At 45.2% G+C, this 19604-nt stretch overlaps 1 protein-coding gene across 4 annotated transcripts in view; it reads left to right on the plus strand.

Annotated features, from left to right (window-relative positions):
* The window catches only part of MYZAP (myocardial zonula adherens protein), a 100740-nt gene that overhangs the window by 56260 nt on the left and 24876 nt on the right, over positions 1-19604 (plus strand). For 2 of the 4 annotated variants that reach the window (XM_008268956.4, XM_070054263.1), the window contains one exon: positions 4159-8111. The exons of the other annotated variants lie outside the window; for them this stretch is intronic. In XM_008268956.4, coding sequence (XP_008267178.1) covers positions 4159-4212 — 54 coding nt within the window. In that variant the 3' untranslated portion in view covers positions 4213-8111. Of the gene's footprint in view, positions 1-4158; positions 8112-19604 lie in introns of those variants that run through there. 4 annotated transcript variants of the gene reach the window in all.

Below are 19604 nucleotides of genomic sequence, written 5' to 3' on the forward strand. Positions count from 1 at the left end.
TTGACATGAGTACTTTTTCTTTTTAAGTTAGATCTATAGAAAAGGGACATGGAAAATGAGGAGTGGGGCCAGCTGAGAGTAGGTGAGGGAACTGGGGAAGACATAGCCAGGGAGAGAGGCGGGAGATGACTCCTTATCACAGGAAGCAATGGAGGAGAGAGAAGGTATTTGTATTTTGTACTGGGATGCAAAGCCGGGTCACAACCACTGGGTGGCGCTTTCAAAGAGGCAAGTTCCAGCTCTTCATTCGAAATGAAGAGATATTGCTAAAATGGGCTGGCCCGGGGAGGCATTTCTCCCTTCGTCATGGGTACATTCCTGCGACATAAGGAGCTGCGGCACGAGTCGTCTAGTGTTCTCCCCAGTTCAGTGTTCTGTAATCAGAATGGCTGTGCGAAGGCAGCCTGGTGACTGCTCAGTGTTGCTCCTTGTTTACCAGGCTGCGCCATCACTGTGTTCACAGCCTTATCATTACTTTGCATAACAAGTGAGGTAGCAAACGCATAACTAAATCACTTGCAATCACTAGGACAAAATTGTGAGAAGTGTGGGCTACTGAATTGGTCACTTGTGGAATCTTGAACCATGTCTTTAGAAGTGGATTTTTATCTTGAGTTCCTCTGTCTGCACTAAGAGGCAAATTGTACCTAGCATCGGAGTGAGCCTGTAAGTGTGATGGATGTGGGACGAGTTTTGTTTTTCCACATGAAGTCTGGATGTTGTCTGCTTCAGAGCCTTGCTTGCCCCAGGGGTGCCTATCCAGGCCCCAGCCATTGTTGGTGTCATTTTGATCATAAATGGCTTGCAGAAACATAGTTGATTACAATGATGAACTTCTCTTTTTAGCTCAACACATCCGGTATTATTAGTCCTGAGGTTCTTGTAATCAGTAAGCGTTAAGCAATGTATTTCTTCCCTCCTCAGTGGAATATCATTTTAATAATACGACTACTAATCTGAATATCAAGTAACTGGCCCGGGTTTTGAAGTCTTTAGCTCAGTAACGACTTGATTTCCATTGTGTGAGACAGTAAGGACTTGGCTGTGTAAGCAGGGCTCGTGGGGAGGCGGGTAGGTCCTTTTTGGAAATGAAGGATTGGTACATATCTTATGGGATCAAGTTCATTGGAGAAAGACAATGCGGTGTCTTCCATTGAGTGTGGAACTGCATACCCCTGCTAAGCTAGGCCTTTGCACTGAAGTAAGTCTCCTTTTGTGGTGGACATGAGGGACTGGGTCTTGCCCTCCCGTCACTAGTTCTTGCAGCTGGTTCTGGCTCTACCCAAAGCAAAAAAAGCAAAGCCCCCCAACCCCTACAGACTTTTAAGAGTGTTTACCAGAAAATTTAGAGACATATCAAGGGATGGAAAAGAAATCACACTTGAGGAAAAATTCATTCATCCATTCATCAGAAATCCAGCAGCACTTGCCTTGTGCTGGGCTGGCTACTGAGTGGGGGGGGGGGGGGGGGGCGGGGCGTGCAACCAGGCTTCTGCTGTCATGCATCTTACCCACTGCTGTTGCCAGGGTGCGGGCCGAATCAGGAGAGCTGGGAGGAGGGGCAAGCTAGGCAGGGTCCTGAGCCCAGAGCAATGAGCCCCCCTCCCACATCTTGCAGTGTGATTTCTACAGTCAGCAGGGTCATTCCTGCCTGTGCACCTGTCTCACCAAGGCCCAGTCTGCTGCCAACCAGAGCAGCTTTCCGGCCATGGAGAGAAGAGCCAGAGTCTTAGATGCCCGCCAAAAGGATGATTGACACTTTGGCCAAGGGGTCATGATCCATTATTCATCTGAGTAAACAGCAATTGAACAAGAGTTCTGTTGCTATTTTCCGGTTCAGCCATTAAGCAACCTCTCATTTTATCACGTATTCTGATTTCCCATTGCTGTTTGTGATTTGGGAAACGTTTCTTCCAGCAAAAACTGCCTTAAGGGAGTTTCTCTTCAGCTGCAAAGGAGACGTTCTTTCTTTGGACTTCTTTTGCAACAAGTAGCTGCTCTCCTTCCTCTCTTCGTATAATTTAGATGTTTAATCAGCACGTAGGTGCAGTGAATTGATTTTCTCATTAGTGTTCCACCTAGGCTGCCTGTTAGACTCACCTGGAGAGCTTTAGAAAAAATGCCTGGACCTGGTTGATGGGGGTGGGAGGCAGAGTGGTAACAGGTCATTTTTGTTTGTGTGTTTGTTTTTTTAATGATGTAAGTGAGTGCAGTAGGCAACAAGGGTTGGGAACTGATGCCCGGCAGCCTGACTCAGAAGTTCCTGTCCCTGAGCTGGAAGGCTGGGGGTGAATCTAGAGGAGGAAGGGCTCAATGGGAGATAGCCATGGTGCGCAGCCTCCAGGGACTGGGAGCACCTGTGTGAGAAAGCTGGGCCAAGTCTGAGACCAAGTCCCAGGAGGGGAGCTTCACCTCCTTCCAGCCCCTGGTCCTGGGAGGAGTGTGTGACAGCTCACTCCTAAGAGCTGGGTTATCTTGGTCGTATCCCCATTGTGAAAAACAGAGATGCTATCCAGATCCACCTGGAGATAAGATGCTACTAAGGTAGGATGAGGTACCCTTGCTAACCAAATAATAGAGACTTTAAGAGACAGAATCCACCACGTCTTTGGGAGTTGGGAACCCACCACCAACAAAGAGACCCAAAGTGGTTCTCAGGGACCCTATTTGCACTGTGCACATGTGCACATGCCTGACTTTGTCCTGGTTTAAATTAGCCTCCCTGTCAATACAGAGCCGTTACACCTGGTCAAACAGGACCTCTTTAAAAGAATACTAATTGTGGCCCTTAAGAAGTTAGAAGTTGTCTCTAGAATGGGATAAATAGCAGTATCTACCTGGGTGTGTTTTTTAATAAGAGTTAAATGAGATGATGAATATACAACACTTAACCTACCAATTGGAACATAGAAAATACCCAGTAGGTACTAGCTGCTATTACTGTTGTTACTGCTGATGAATGGGTTCCTGCTGTGTATGCCTAAAGTAATGTGAGTTGAAAGCAAAAGTAGCTATGTTGATTTCCTGACCAGTATGCAGGTTTGCCTTTCTTCCCTTTGGGGGTCTTGAGCCCAGTGGGATCTTTGGGTGCACTTCTCTCTTCTCTTCTGTGCTCTCTGCTGTTTTCTCGCTTAGCCACTTGTCTTTTGAGTACAATATGTATACATAAAGTGATTTAAAAAATCAAATTCATTCTAAGAATTTTCTATTTTGGCCGGCACTGCGGCTCACTAGGCTAATCCTCCGCCTAGCGGCGCCGGCACACCAGGTTCTAGTCCTGGTGGGGGCGCTAGATTCTGTCCCGGTTGCCCCTTTTCCAGGCCAGCTCTCTGCTGTGGCCAGGGAGTGCAGTGGAGGATGGCCCAGGTGCTTGGGCCCTGCACCCCATGGGAGACCAGGAAAAGCACCTGGCTCCTGGCTCCTGCCATCGGATCAGCGTGGTGCACCGGCCGCAGCGCGCCGGCCGCGGTGGCCATTGGAGGGTGAACCAACGGCAAAAGGAAGACCTTTCTCTCTGTCTCTCTCTCACACTGTCCACTCTGCCTGTCAAAAAAAAAAAATTAAAAAAAAATTTTTCTATTTTGAATGACTCAGGCATGTACTGGCCACACAGTTTGTTTATTTATTTATTTATTTATTTTTAAAGATTTATTTATTTGAAAGTCAGAGTTACACAGAGAAGGAGAGGCAGAGAGAGAAAGAGAGAGAGAGAGAGAAGTCTTCCATCTGCTGGTTCACTCCCCAGCTGGCCACAATGGCCAAAGCTGCACCAATCTGAAGCCAGGAGCCAGGAGCTTCTTCCAGGTCTCCTACATGGGTGCAGGAGCCCAAGGACTTGGGCCATCTTTCACTGCTTTCCCAGGGCATAGCAGAGGGCTGAATCAGAAGTGGAGCAACCGGGACTCGAACTGGTGCCCATATGGGATGCTGGCACTGCAGGCAGCGGCTTTACCTGCTATGCCACAGTGCTGGCCCCAACAACAGTTTATTTTAAAACTGTTGTATGGTGTGCTGAAATGTGCAGCATGCAAGAATACGCTTTTACCAAATGCCCTGGGTTTAGAGGATTCTGAGTACCTGTATTTTCCACAAGGGGGTTGGGAAGGAGCCATAGCACTGAGCCTACCACCCTAACCCACTCAATTGGACTGTCTCCAGATCATGTCGCACGAGCTGTTCTCCAGATTTAGTCTCCGGCTCTTTGGAAGATGATAGAATGGTAGCCTGCTGTGGGTTGGAAGTGATTCCTTTTATTGTTCCTGATTAGAAGAACACTTGTTCATTATCTACTGGGAAGAGGTGACACCTTTGATGAGCGGAGAAACAGGACAGTAAGGACACCGTATTGAAAGGGAAATCTGACCCTGGGGGCCTCCACACACTGTCTGTAAGCTTTACTTGTGCAGCCTCGACTTCAGTCAAGAAACTCAGAGAGCCACAGAGTATTTTTAGCAACATGGGTTCCTAGACATCAAAGCAGCAACCATGGAAAAGACTACTAAAGACATAATTCAGAAAGTGCCAGGTGGAGCCTGGTCTAAAATCTTGGAAAATGAATCCTTGCTTATGGAAAACTGCCAAGGACAACTGCTAAGGAGATGGACGAGAGCCGGAAGAACATCAGAACTCTGGGATTGAAATGCTCCCCATCAGAGCGCGTGCCAGAAAATACAGACACAGACAAGTGTCCACGTAGTTTGATTATATTTGTTTATGGGATGTGGCTGCGGGGGGGGGGGGTGTCCTGTCTGAGTGGGTAACAGCAACACTAGTCAACTTAGCATTGTTCTTGTTAGCTTAAGAAGAGTTTGGTTTGCTTCTCTCACCTTGGGCCTTTGCATGGATAGAGTTAGTTCAACCAACTTTGTGAAAAGGAGAAGGGCTGAAATTGATTGAAGTGAAATATACTTCATGTGTGCTGTATTTGCATAGAGGTCTGCCTGGAGGTGGCCACGGGTGCTGGTGGTTCCTCACCTGGTGATGGCAGTATTAGCCTGCGGCAGCCAGAGGCTGGGCTCCCGAGGGGAAGCCCAGTGTCCCTCCGATGTGGGTTAGCTCTCCTCCTCTACTTCTCCTGGCAGAGAGGGCATGTTGATGCTTTCCTGTCATTACTTGCCTTTGATCTTTTGTTTAGGGGCTTCTGCCTGGCTTGAGCAAGTGGGTAGTGGGTGGGAAAGGAAGCAGATGAATAATTTTTCTTGCATCATGAACCTGTGTATGACACTTGTTTTAGAAGCAGGTCTCGGGTGCTCTGCTGGGTCTCCAGAATTCTTTAAGGGAGATGCAGTCGGATTTTAGCATCTGTCATCTAAATAGTACCCTAGTGTAGTTACTCGCTGTTTCTAGGGATGCCTTTATGGTCACTGGCATTTGTTCTAGTGGAATAGATTAATTACCCAATTTCAAAAAGTAGGATAACACAAATGAAAGGAAGGCAGTTATTTTTAGACATGGTGGGTCACTCTCTCCCACAGTGGAATACTCTCCTTTGCCCTTGGAGTTTCTTTTCTTTTGGGCTACGGACAGTGCCTGGAGGCCAGGTCAGCTTTTCACTGCGGAGCAGGTGGTGGGTGTGGTGCCCAGACTTAGAGGCCCTTCTGTACCTTGCCCTGGGTGCATCATGCAGCTTCCCCAGCCTTGGCCCTGATCCTGTTGATCTCCTTGAGTCTGAGTCCCTTTGCGTCACAGGATCTACCTCTGCTTGCTCCTGTCTGCCTTTGCTGCTGTCTCTTAATTTGCCCCTTCCCTGCCTGCACTGACATTGGGTGTGAACTTGGTTTCCTGCCTGTCAAACCCAAGATATGTGCTCAGATCCTGCCCTTCCACCCCACCCACTCCATCCCCGTCCTCTTACCCTGCCTTTAATTGGATCCTTCATCCTGGACTCTTATGGTTACAGCTGTGTCACATGGGCACTCACGTCCCCATCCAAAGGAGGGGCTGCTCAAAAGTTGAGGCAGAATTTACTTACAAGAAATGAAAATGTTATGGTTTTAAATTCACTTCTTTATTTTAAGACCTTAGATAACTTTATCAAAGATGTGAAATAGAAAGAACATGATTTTGTCAGCCTTTTTTCCCTTCGTAGCCTAGGAAGAGCCCTTGCAGGTTCATTTTATGACAATACTGATTAATGTGTTCATAATAGAAATTGTCCTTTTGATCGAGATATTCTTCTCTCTGTAAATGTCATTGAACCCACATGATATTTATTGGGACTGCTTCTGACTGCCTTGGAACTGGTTTCTTAGAAACCTGGATGCCCAGTTTGGCCATAGAAAATATGTGAGGCTAAGCAGTTCGTGTTCCGGGTCGTTACCAGCTATTGAATGCGTCTCTTTTTCTGAGAGTATGACATGGACTTCGCATTCCCACATTTACCCTCTGAGGGAGATACTATTGCCCAGTTTTTTAAGCGCAAGCGACTGTGGTTGAAGATCTTAAAAAATAAGTAGCCGGCAGTCTCTCAGCAGAGTGGTGGTGCTCCATCCGCATCCTGATCTTCAGCTCCGAAGCTGCCTGTGTCCTTTTCTTCTTCTCTTTTTCATTAGGAAAAGTTGTAAACAGAAAAAATTACAGAGGATGACAAAAACAAAAAAGCATGTATCATTCTCCAGAATCATCACGTTACAATTTTGGCAGATTTGTTTCTGATTTTTTTTTAAGTCAAAGCAGACATTACAGATAAAGAAAAGAATCTCTTCTGATGCCTGACAGTTTTGTTCCTCTTCCTCCTTCTGTGTTTCCTCCCTCCCTCTCCACCGGCACTCCTGCTCCGGAGGCAGATTGTTCCAGGCCATGTTTTGACGCCTTTATTGCATTGATGTGTATATGTATTTATTGTACTACGCAAGGGGACTTCAAAAAGTCCATGAAAATGGAATTACAAGATAAGTTTATTTTGGTACAGATATTTTTGAAATCCATGTATAATTTCTTTTTGTAATGCCCATTTTTCACATATATTTTGAAGTCACCTCCTGTAGCTTAGTTTTGGGGCTTAAAAGTTTATATAAAATTTATTTTGTATTGTAGAAAATAATTTGTATTGTAGAAAATGTTGCTGTATATAATTTCTGCTTACTCCTCTCCCCAGTTTTGTTTCCGTATGTTATCACATTGAGGTCTGAATCATGAGTCATCTCATGGCTGTGTAATATACTTTTATATGTATATATTGTAATTTATTTGGTGGATAGATGTTTCATTTGTTTCCAGATTTTTATTGTTTTACAAACAGTGACAAATGTCTCCATGCTGCTTTAGAAAAATTGCTAGGGTGTGGGGTTGACACCATTTCAGCATTACGAGATGTTGCCCAATGGTTCCCCAGTGTGCATTTCTGTCAGTCATGTAGGGAGGGCAGATTTTTCCCGACACTCACTGTCACTTGGCACTGTGTGGACTATAATTTTGGCTATTTATGAAATTGCATCTTATGTTTTAATTTGCGTCAGCCTGATTATTGCTCATAACAAGTTGTGATGTTGAGTAACTTTGCAGTCTTCTTGGGCATTCAGGGTGCCGCCTTTATGAACTGGTTGTTAATATCCTTTATTCATTTTATGTTAGGTTTTATCATTTTCCTGCCGATTTGTAGGAATTCTGCATGTTATTGATATTGATCACTTATCAAAAAGTATTTGGTGCTACCATCTCCTATTCAGTGTTTTTTGTTTGCTTGTTGGTATATCTTATAATTTACACATCTTTGATTTTGGTGTGAAGTTAACTTTTTGTCGTTTGTCATTTGGCCCTGAGCCAAATGAGTGTTGCTTGTTCATTTGTCATAAAGTTGTCTTCTGTAATTCAAAGCTTTGGTTTTCATGTTTAAGTCTTTAGTTACAACTTATGTGCCTGTTCCCTGCACCCTCCCTTACTGCCTTCCTCCATGGCACTCAACATCTTGTAGTATCCTTTCCCTATCTGTTTGTGCTTATGTGTGGGGCTTGGGGTCTGCTTCCCTCCATTAGAATGTAAGCTCCGCAAGAGCAGGGACTTTTGTGTGATTTATTTATGGTCCTCTCCCTACTATCTGAGACAGTCACTAGCATACAGCAGGTGCTCAATAAATATTTGCCGAACAAATAAAGAATAACCGATGTGGAGCATTTTTGTGTGTGTGTAAGTGACATGCAGAGGTCTCTGTCTCTCCTTCTCCCCATCCTTCTCCACTCCTGGGAGGTTTGATCTCTATCACCATTGTCTTACTGGATTTTCTTTTTGTCCTCTTTGTTAAGCAGGAGTTTTTCCATGCAGCTGTGCTGTTGTCTTTGAATGTTCTGGTTCTCCTGCTCCTCTGCTGAAGTCTATAGGGCTCCCAGCCTTGGGCTTAGTGTCGCTCCCCGTCTTCGTGGAGGAACGACACAGGACCCTGCGCTGTTCTTTCGTCTGCTCGGCCCTCCCCGGGTTTGCTGCTGGTTCTTCCCGGGTTGGCTACCGACCCTTCCACCTCCGTGGAAGGGCGGTTCCCCCTGCCACATTCCCCACTTCCGCGGGGGAGCGGCACACCGCCGGCTGGCTCTCTCGGGGGCTGCTCAGGTGTTCCCCTTAGATGTTCCCCTTAGATGTTCCTGGTGCATGCCGTCTCTCTCCTCCTTTATAGTCCTCTTCCACCAATCCCAACTCTGCTACCCACATGCCGAGTACGCTGCTCTCCTCCAATCAGGAGCAGGTCCCACAGTTTATTGGTTGAACTGGAGGCAGCTGTGTAGAAGCTGTTTCCCTTCTCAGCGCCATATTGTGGGAAAGCAGATGCATAGAATAAGTCTTAATTCCAGTAACTAGTCTAGTCCGAGTTGCTCCCAGTTGCTCCCCACAGATCCCCCTTTCTTTTTATTTTTGGCGTTGATACGTGCCTGTCTTCGGTGCCCCGCGGCACACACTCTGCTCTGCTTGCTAGAGTTGCCCACAGGTTCTTACAAGTCCTATCAATCAGGCAAACCGAATCTGGGTCCTCTCTTCGCCATGTTGTGAGGAGGTTTTTAGGCGCTGATGCGTGCCTGTGTTCGGTGCCCTGCAGCGCATGCTCTGCTCTGCCTGCAGGTGCTTACAAGCCCTAGCAATCAGGCAAACCGAATCCAAGCCTTCTCATTGCCGTATTGTGGGGAGACTTACTGGTATTGATAACGTGCCTGTCTTCGGTGACCTGCGGCGCATAAGCTGCTAGCCGCCCGCAGGTGCTCATCGCCTCACTAATCAGGCAGACCGAATCCAAGCTCTCTCATTGCCATGTTGTGGGGTGGCCTTTCTATTTCTCTATTTCTCTATGTCCGGGCATTCCTATTTCTCCCATTTTACTTCTATCTTCCAGCATTCCTATTTCTCTCATTTTACTTCTAAACTTCTGTTTCTCTTATCCCTGCGGCTTCCCGGCGCCCGCCCCGAGGCTGCTTCTCGGCACCTCGCCCTGCGGCAGCTTCACGGCTCTGCGCGGCTTCCCGGTGCCTCGCCCCGCCGGCGGGCTCCCGGCTCTGCGCGGCTCGGCTTCGCGCGCACACTCCGCGGTCTCCACGCCCCTTCGCATCCGCACCACGGCCTCGCGCCAGCCCCGCGTTCCCTATCCATTCACGCCGCGTGCAGAGAGAGCACTTAGGAATAGGAATGAGGTTGAGGAGGAGCCAGAGGCAGCTGAGAGGCAGCTGAGAGGGAGCTCCTCTCGGAAGGACAGACAGTAAATATTTGGGGAGCACCGTTTATGAACCAAGTGTAAAAATGGATGTGAATTCTGACTCTCTGGACTTTCTGGCTCACATCTGAACTCATTAGATCCTGTGGCCGGCGCTGCGGCTCACTAGGCTAATCTTCCGCCTGGGGCGCCAGCACACCAGGTTCTAGCCCCGGATGAGGCACCGGATTCTGTCTCTGTTGCTCCTCTTCCAGGCCAGCTCTCTGCTGTGGCCAGGGAGTGCAGTGGAGGATGGCCCAAATCCTTGGGCCCTGCACCCGCATGGGAGACCAGGAGGAGGCACTTGGCTCCTGGCTTTGGATCGGTGCAGCGTGCTGGCCATGGCAGCCACTTGTGGGGGTGAACCAATGGAAAAAGGAAAACCTTTGTCTCTGTCTCTCTCTCTCTCTCACTGTCTAACTCTGCCTGTGGGGGGGGGGGGGAAGAACCTGATGCATCGTGTGACAAGTGACAGGCATAGTTATGAGCTGTGCATACTGGACACAGAAGCTGGAGAACACAGTCGTGTGGCTCTGCATCCTGTCTCTGCTTCTGACTAGGCTTCTTTATTAAGCAAATTGCTTATCATCTCCTAGATTGTTTCCTTATCAATAAAGCAGCAAAGATCATCTTGGAACCTCCTCCAGAGATGGTTTTAAGGACTGGCTGGTAGAATGCATGAGGACTGCTTAGCATAGTACCTATATATAAGAACTAACTGTGTGGGTGGGGAGTCTTTACATAAGGGGCAGGCCTGGCAGGATGGGTTAGATTTTTTTTAAGGCAGGGAATGGATAGGTGGGAAAGGTCATGCCATAGAAGGGAGAACAATGCAAACACAGAGACCAGAGGAGATGCACATAGTTGAGTTCAGGGAGCATTAATCTGGTGTAACTGGATTGTATGAGGGAGTGGTCAGTGAAGAGGATGAGACCAGTTGTGGTGGGTGATCAGCACCAAGCCAAGGAAAATGCCTTTTGTTACCTTGCTCTGAAGTCCTCTAGGGCTTCCTGTTGCTTGATCAGATCTGAGTCCTAGAGAGAGAGATGCCCCTGGCAGGCGATACAGGCAAATGGAAGGGGAGAGGACAGGAGGGCACCTGGAAGGGAACAAAGGAGTCCTACCCAGTGCTGGTGAGGATTCCTATTCCAGAGCACTTGAACTTGAGGAGCTTTTTTTTTTTTTTCAAAATTTTTAGTGCCAGTTTTCTGCCAGGTATAGATCTCGTTACTTCCATATGTATTCATTGTATGGTTCTGAAATCATTCTTTCTGCGGATATTAGTGTTCAGGATAGGATGTCTTTGGCTCCTATCCGCACCTATCAAGGAAAGCTTGGGGATAAATATGCTCCCTCCCACTTCTCCATTTCACCTGTCTCTACTGTCAATGAGAGGAAAAAGAATAGCTGAATGATTTAGGAGCCCAGCAGATCCTTTGTGAAGAGGAGGCCACATGCCCGTGTTCCTTCCAGCCTTGTCTAATTCCTGGGCAGCATTGCAGTGGTGGGTTGTCATGGCGGGGAGGCTGGAAACTGGCAAATGTCTGGGAGTGGGATGGTGTGGGTGAGAGTTGGGATTTGGCATCAGAGAGACTTGGGTTTAGGTCTCTGCTCTGCGAAGGACTAGATGATGCTAAGAAGACGAGCAAATGATGCACACCTTAGAACGTCAATTTCCTCAAGTGTGGACAATCACTTTGGGTTGTTTATTTTGTTAGAAATGTATTTATTTATTTGAAAGGCAAAAAGAGACAGACAAAGACCTCCCATCTGCAGATTAATTCCTCAGATGCTTGCAACAGCCTAAAGTGGGTCAGGCCAAAGCCACGAGGGCAGTCCAGGTCTCCCATGTGGGTGGCAAGGATCTAACTACCTCAGCCATCACCTGCTGCCTCCCGGGGTCTACATTAGCAGGAAGCTGGAATTCAAACACAGACAGTCTGACATAGGATGTGGGGGTCCCAAGTAGTGTCTTACTCATTGTGGCAAACACTCTCCCCTGGAATTATGAGCCAAACCAGCAAATGCCTAGTACCAGTCTACCCTCTTTCTTCCTCCTTAGTGGATGGACTCAGATTGGGAAACCAGTTTTCTCATCTTCCCTAACATTTATGAAGCCAAGTCACTTTTAGGTACCCATGAGAATCAGCGTGCGCTTCCCTTCCTTAAAGAGAAGTTGGGTTATCTTTCATATAAGATAGAAATCAAACCAAATGAGATTACGTTACCTCAGAAGCCAGTTTCAACGGATCCTTTGATGATATAGTTCTATTATTATATATTACTTCAAACTTAATAGGAAAAATTGATTAAAATAGGTGCCTTTTTCATATCTAGCCTGGCTGAATGCCACAAGACACATTAATTGAAAATGAATTTCCACAAACCCAATCAAGCATCATGAAGATGAAAAATGTACCTTTTCCCCTCCATGCCTTCATTGATTTTTCATTTTCCTTGCTCAGAGCTTCATTTAGCAATTTTTCAGTTTCGTTTTGTTGTGCCCTTAATTCATTCCCTTCCCTCCCCCCAAAATGAGATAATGTACCATTTTCCTTGTCCTTATTAAACTGTTCTTTCATGCTGCATTAGTGCAGGGCAGATTTTGATCTTGTCCTATTTCTCTATGCACTATTATTTTGTGAAAAAAAGAGGCTATGCTTTATTATTATTTTTATTCTTATATTTTTGTGGTGGCTTTTCATCAAAGAGAGTGTACTTTAAAAACACAATAACTGTGAAATTACTGTGTTACAAGACTTCCAAAATAGAATTAAGGGAATTTATAGCAAACCTTTTCAAGAGAAGCATGTAAAATACCAATTTTTCTCATTTTTTACATGGTGGGATGTATGATTGAACATGATTCATATTTTTGAAAGATTTATTTGTTATTTATTTGAAAGACAGAGTGACAGAGAGAGAGGGAGAAAGAGAGAGAGAGGGAGAGTCTTCCATTTACTGATCACTCCCCAGATAGCTACAACAGCTGTGGCTGGGCCAAGCTGAAGACAAAATGACCTTCATCCTGGTCTCCCACATGGGTGTCAAGGGCCCACCTACTTGGGCCATCATCTGCTGCCTTCCTAGGTGCATTGGCAGAAAGCTGGATTTGGATCAGAGTAGCTAGGACTAAAACTGGTACTCTGATATGGGATGCTGGCATTGTAGGCGGTGGCTTAATCCACTAAGCTACAACACTTGCTGCACAATTCCTTTTCCCGGAAAGAAATGAAAACAACTGTTTAGCAGATCACAGAGGGATCAGGAGGTTGAGTTGAACACATGTCAGGACATGAGGAAGCAAAAGGAGAAGACAGTGGGTGTCCCAGTGAGCTCCAAGAAGGATCTTCCTGTCTGCCTTATCCCTACCATAGTCTGTTCACTCACCCACTGTGACCTGAGTGGGAGAAGGGGAGGGGTTTGAAAACCATAATGGGGTCTTCAAGCTATTTCCTTGTGGAATTTTCAAATTTTCAAATAATACAACAGCATAATATTTCCTGAAGTGCTACATGAACTCAATACGGTATCAGATGATTTTGCCCTAGAATTCATAACGTTGATAATCTCATTTTGATTAGACATGTTGATTGGCAGTTATATGTCGCTGATAAATTTTTCAATGGGAAAATGAATTATTCATGCATATAGTTTGAATTAGGAAGTCTTTGTAAAGGAGGGTCTGTGAGAAAGAGGAATAAGATGGGAATGTTGGTGACAGAGGTTGGAGAATTTTAGTAATATATTATTGAGGTTTTTTTTTTAAGATTTATTTACTTATTTGAAAGGCAGAGTTACAGAAAGGCAGAGGCAGAGAGAGAGGGGGGTCTTCTATATGCTGGTTCACTCCCCAAATGGCCACAACAGTTGGAGCTGTGCTGATCCGAAGCCAGGAGCCAGGAGCTTCCTCCAAGTCTCCCACAGGGGTGCAGGGCCCCAAGCACTCGGGCCATCTTCTATACTTGGGCCATAGCAGAGAGCTGGATCAGAAGTAGAGCAGCTGGGACTCAAACTGGGGCCCATATGAGATGCCAGCACTGAATGCAGTGGCTTTAGCTGCTACGCCACAGCACTGGCCCCATATAGTCGAGTTTTGTGACATATAAGTGTGCGCAAATATACACCAGCCCTGCCGGCACCGTGACTCACAGGCTAATCCTCTGCCTGCGGCGCCGGCACCCCGGGTTCTAGTCCCGGTTGGGGCGCCGGATTCTGTCCCGGTTGCCCCTCTTCCAGGCCAGCTCTCTGCTGTGGCCCGGGAGTGCAGTGGAGGATGGCCCAGGTGCTTGGGCCCTGCCACCCCATGGGAGACCAGGAGGAAGCACCTGGCTCCTGGCTTCGGATCAGCGCGGTGCGCCGACCGCAGCACGCCGGCTGCAGCGGCCATTGGAGGGTGAACCAACGGTAAAGGAAGACCTTTCTCTCTGTCTCTCTCTCACTGTCCACTCTGCCTGTCAAAAAAAAAAAATTATATATATATATATATATATACACACACACCAGCCCTACACCTAGATTTTAAATAAGGTCTATGCACCTTGACTGCTTATTCCGAAAATTAAAATGAAAGCAAAATTTTAAAGATGATAACATCATAAATTTAGACAGTCTAGTTAAAAAAAAAATTGCTCTCTTTCCCTTACAGGATTTTAAATAGCTTAATTAAATGAGACCATCAGTTTTCTTACTTGCTTTTTTTTTTTTTTTAATTGGGGTTTATTTGAGCAAGCAAGTATTCATTAATCAGGAAGCACCAGAATCAAAGTGGCTCTGGGCTTTGCCTAGGGGTCATGAAGGAAGAAATACTATAATATGTTAATAAAAGCAAGACAAAGTAAATGTTTTATTGGTTAACCTAGCAAGAAGTGAGCTGGTGCTTCTGAATGGTAACCTCTGATGGGAGCTGGTTGGCCGTTTCTGATTGGCTAAGCTTCAGTTTCCTTTTCTAGGCTTTAATAATTCACTGTACATTCAGTTTCAGTTTGCTAAGGTGGGACTCCTAGACAGTGGAGCCATCTCACCCTAAAGGCCTCCCAATTAATTATTTTAACATTCTCTCCCTTTCGGGCAGCTTCTCTTTCATGAGAGATTGAAGAAATTGCAAATGTGACACTTTCTGCCACCCACATGGCTGACTTGTCTTTGTCTCAGTGTGAAACCTCTGAGTGTGGCCATCAGTTTTAATGAGCTTCTAAGATCAGTGAGGGAAGGGTGCAAAGTTGATGGTACATGTGGCATCTGGTGTTCAGTATGCCTGATGAGCATCTTTTTGATGTCATAAAGCATTTTTTGTGTATTAACATTTACCAACTGGTAAAAGAAAACACTCCAAAGCACAATTTCTTAACAACCTACGTCAAATTGCTGTCTAGTGTTTAATACTTATTTGCTGCAATAACTCTTTATTAATTTCTTTTCACACTCCCTGAGTTCAATATTGAGTTATGTTTATGAGTCTTGCCCAATTGGGACTGTTCATGTAATTCTAATGGCAGAGTTGTATCATTTTCTGACACCTAACACGAAATGCTGCAAGTCCTGTGTTTTATTAATGGAAAAATATTCCAGGTAGCCTAGAAACCTCCTTACTTCCAGGAGTGTGTGGAATCCAGAAAAGAACCTTACGAAATTTTTGTGTAACTTCATTTTGGGTCTCGCTGGCATTTGTTCTCCTTTTGAAATGAATTAGGGGGAAATCTTTCCTCTGTTGTGGTTGGTGTCCCAAGCAGTTTATAAAGATTTGCAGATTGATAAGTGTGATTGCATCTCTTAGGGGAAGCGACCTCTTATTTAAGATAGCTGATACACTGAACATTTGTTTTCTGTGAATTAAGAGTCCAGTTCAAGGGAAAGATGTCAACAAAAGGTGACAACAGTGATTGTTCTTGTGGGTTTGTTCAAAGCACTGAGGTGGCACAGAGAAGAGACCCACAAAGCCAGCCTGGAGGGCTTGGCAAGTGCTGGTCTGGGAGGTGACTGGTGGAGAGGGGGAAGGAGCGTGGGAAGGCATTCTCAATGGAGGCACCAGCCTGCAAGCGCCCAGAGGCAGAGGAACGAAGTTCATTCCAGAGATTGGAGAGGCTTTCATACAGGGTTTTTGTGGGACAAGGTGGGCATGAAGTGCAACAGGGAAGAGAAGAGTGGACCTCAGCAGAAGGGCCTCATATGCCGTACTAGGGAGTTCGGATGCTGCACACTTTTGGCATGTTTTTTTAGGTAGCAGAATGAGATATTAAGCATCTCCAGGGCCAGAACTCGGATGTTTGCATTTTGTAAAAGCTGCCCCTACGTAATTTCAGTGTGTAGCTATGGCTGAGGGTGATTGTAGCTCAAATTACTTATGAAGGTAATTCTATTGTGGCTTATGTGAAGAAAAGTCATTACCAGTAAGAAATTAAAACTGCTGTTCCCTCCTCCCTCCTTAAATATCAAACCAGCCTGTAGTTGTAGACACATTACTTCCTCTATGATCAGTTAGGCTATAAGATATATATTCAGTTTGAGTTACACAGAAACATGGTGATCAAGACAAAAGTTAGACCAAATTCTATTCACATCAGTTGAAAGGTTCCAGATTTTACCACAATGTGTTTTTTCCCCTCCATATTTTAAAAATGATGCCTGCTACTAGGTTTCTTTTTGACATTTAAATTTGGCTGTGGTAAAGGATTACGTACTTGTATAAACCGAATAGCCGAGGTCTGGAAAATGAACGTTCCTCATTGCTCAGTTCTGAATGCCGATTTGAGTTTTCTAACTTGGGTCATTTACCACCACCTGGTGACAGCTAGACCTAAATGCAGCTTTGTGATAGGTAAATAAGTCTCTTGAAAGCCAATTTTGCAAACTTAAATGGAGCTAGTAAGAGCAAAGGCACCTCATGGATTTCACTTTCTTGGTACCCTGGATTTTGGAGTGACCCTTGATTTTGGAGGTACTTTGGGAATATACGTTAACCAAGGGCATCTTGTTTCAACTGGGTATACAAGAGTTTGTTCTAGACAGTTTTGCCCCTGACATTAAGGAATGGTTTGTTTTGGGGTAGAGGGATGGATTTATTGATTTGTTTATTTGTAGTCTGAGAATGTAAAGCTCACAGTCTAGGGATGGAGAAATACCTAGAATCACATAACAGTAGCTAACTTTTGAGTGGTCCTCAAGTACCAGGTGCTATAGGAGACAATATTTCTAGGCTGTTTGATGTTGGGAGTCAGAAATAGCACACATAGCTGTGTGATTCGGAGGTAGTGAAAAAAGAACCGGAGTCCTGGGAGTCTGATACTACCGCAGTGCTTCCACATCCAGAAGCGTGGGAGTCTTTCTTCTGTAGGAACTGGGCGCCTCACTGGGGAAAGGCGTGGGACGTGCTCCAGGGCGGACTGCAGGGAGACCAGGCTGGCATTCAAAGCTGGCATCCCTCGCAGGGCAGGCGGAGTTTGGAAGCCTTAACGTTTAGGTTTTTTTCTCTAGTTGGAACAAGTCAACCCTGGTCACAGAACATACTGGGCAAGAGGACTTCTGTAGGAAGTGCTCAAGGACTTAAGCAAAGGTGCCTGCATGCATTCCTTTGGCACAGTAGCACCATAGCTCCTTGCTGCTGTCAGAAGCTTCAGCACCCCAAGTCCTTCTGATGGATTGTTCCTTCTCCCCGAATCAGGTGCCTTTTCAATGTAGCTCCAGCCCTCTGCTCTCTCACAAGAACTGGGAGTCCTGCTCCCTGGAGCCCTCTCTGCAAATGCCATCTTTGCCTGTTGCTGACTTAGTCGCCTCCTATCCCTGGAAGACTAGTTCAGGACCTTCTGTGGATACCAAGATCTGTCGATGCTCAAGTCCATAGTAGAAAATGTCGTACGTGCACGTAACCAGCACATCTCCTCCTGTATACATTAAAGCATCTCTGTGTCACTTATAATACCTAATGCAAAGTACATGCTGTGGAAATAGCTGTTATACGTATTGTTAGGGGAACATGACAAGAAAAAATGTCTGCACGTTATCAAGACAGACATGATCTTTTCCCTCTAATGTTTTCAATCTGAAGTTGATTGAGTTTTTGGAAACAGAACCCATGGATATGGAGGCCGGCTGTAGTTTTTAGACTAAAATCTAGGGGACAAAGGCCAGTAGAATCCTCTCAGCATCTTACTATGAGCTGTTCATTGCGGGGTGGGGTGGGGCGGTTGTTAAACTACATTTGTCACTTCCTTCACTCATAAGCCACTGAGTCCTTCAGGGACAGTGAAACCAGGCATTTGAAGTCATCTTTTGTGTTATTTGATTAAATATTACCCCTGACCTCCTTGGAAACCTTTGGTTAATTTCAATACCCATTTCGCCTATCATTTAGAAGTTTTAAAAAGTCGATTAAAAATGTTAATACTATAGGAAGGAATGGAAAAAAGAACATGAGGATAATTTTTGAAAATTATTTGTACAGATATTGAAGGAAATTTACACACATCTTTCCCCCCTTCCTGTAATCTTACCACAACTCCAGAACTATTTCATTTGTTTAACTTCTTTTCTAGGTTTTACTTTCATCACTGTAGACTTTTTTTTTTTTTTTTTTGGTCCCTTGAGCCTTTTTGTAAACACTTTGCCATTTTGTAGTGTGTTTGTTTTTAGTGTTTAGGTAATATACTCCATCAAATTGATATTCCATAATTTATTACCTGTTCCTTTAGTGCTACACATTAAGGTTATTTCCATTTTCTCTCTATTATAAATAATGGGAGCAAGAACATCTTTATATATATGGCTTTTTTCCTATGTTTGAATGATATCCTCAGGATAAATTCCCAGGAGTGGGATTAGTGGGTCAAAGGGTATGAACAGCTTTATGGCTCTGAATATTTATTGCTAAATTGCCTAAAGGGTCATTCTAATTTACAATGCCACCTGCAACACACAAGAGTGGCTGCCCCTCCCAAGCCTGCCCACACTGGTTCCTCCAGTCAGTAGTTTTGGGGCAAATTTAATAGGTATCAAAATGTAGTTTGCTCCTATTTTTAACTGGTAATTTCTTTAATTAATATCAATATTGAATAGTTTTTCTTGAGTGTGTTTCTTATTCTATTTTATATGGTTTACTTTTCTTGACAGAAGATGAAATTTTTTGACATCACATGGCACTGAAAACATTTTATAATAAGAATGCCAATTGCATTCAGAATAGAGAGACTATTCATTGAAGCCTCCTAAACTCACTACTGAGGGTCATCAAAGAGCAAGATTTGCCATATTTGCTTTATGTAGCTTTTCTTTTCCTCTTATATTTTCCGCTGTGCATATTTTAACCCAAACCCTCGGTGTTCTGTATATCTTTCCTCTGTACTTCACTGTGTATCTCTAGAGCGCATTGACTTCTTGGATCATGTATCGCCTAACAAAATTGATAACTCCTGGTGTCATTTAATCCTTATCTGTAATGAGAGTCCCTGTCTTTTTACTAATGCTTTGTTCCATTCAGCATCCATTGTGGTCACATTGGATTGTCATGGCCCAGAAGCCCTTCCTCAGAGCATGTTTCTTCCTGCTTGACCAAAACCCTCACCCTTCCCAGTGCCTTGCTGTAGGAACTGAGTCAATTGTGCTGTGAAAACTCTAACATTCTGGGTTTGGCTTTTTGTTTCTTTATTATCTCAGAAGCTTGATTAGATTGCCTTTTTTTTTTTTTCAGAGTGGACAGTGAGAGAGAGAGAGAGAGACAGAGAGAAAGGTCTTCCTTTGCCGTTGGTTCACCCTCCAATGGCCGCCGCAACCGGCGCACTGCGCTGATCCGATAGCAGGAGCCAGGTGCTTCTCCTGGTCTCCCATGGGGTGCAGGGCCCAAGGACCCAGGCCATCCTCCACTGCATTCCCTGGCCACAGCAGAGAGCTGGCCTGGAAGAGGGGCAACCGGGACAGAATCCAGCGCCCCGACCGGGACTAGAAC

This window comes from Oryctolagus cuniculus, chromosome 12 (assembly GCF_964237555.1).
Source record: "Oryctolagus cuniculus chromosome 12, mOryCun1.1, whole genome shotgun sequence".
Lineage (NCBI taxonomy): Eukaryota > Metazoa > Chordata > Mammalia > Lagomorpha > Leporidae > Oryctolagus > Oryctolagus cuniculus.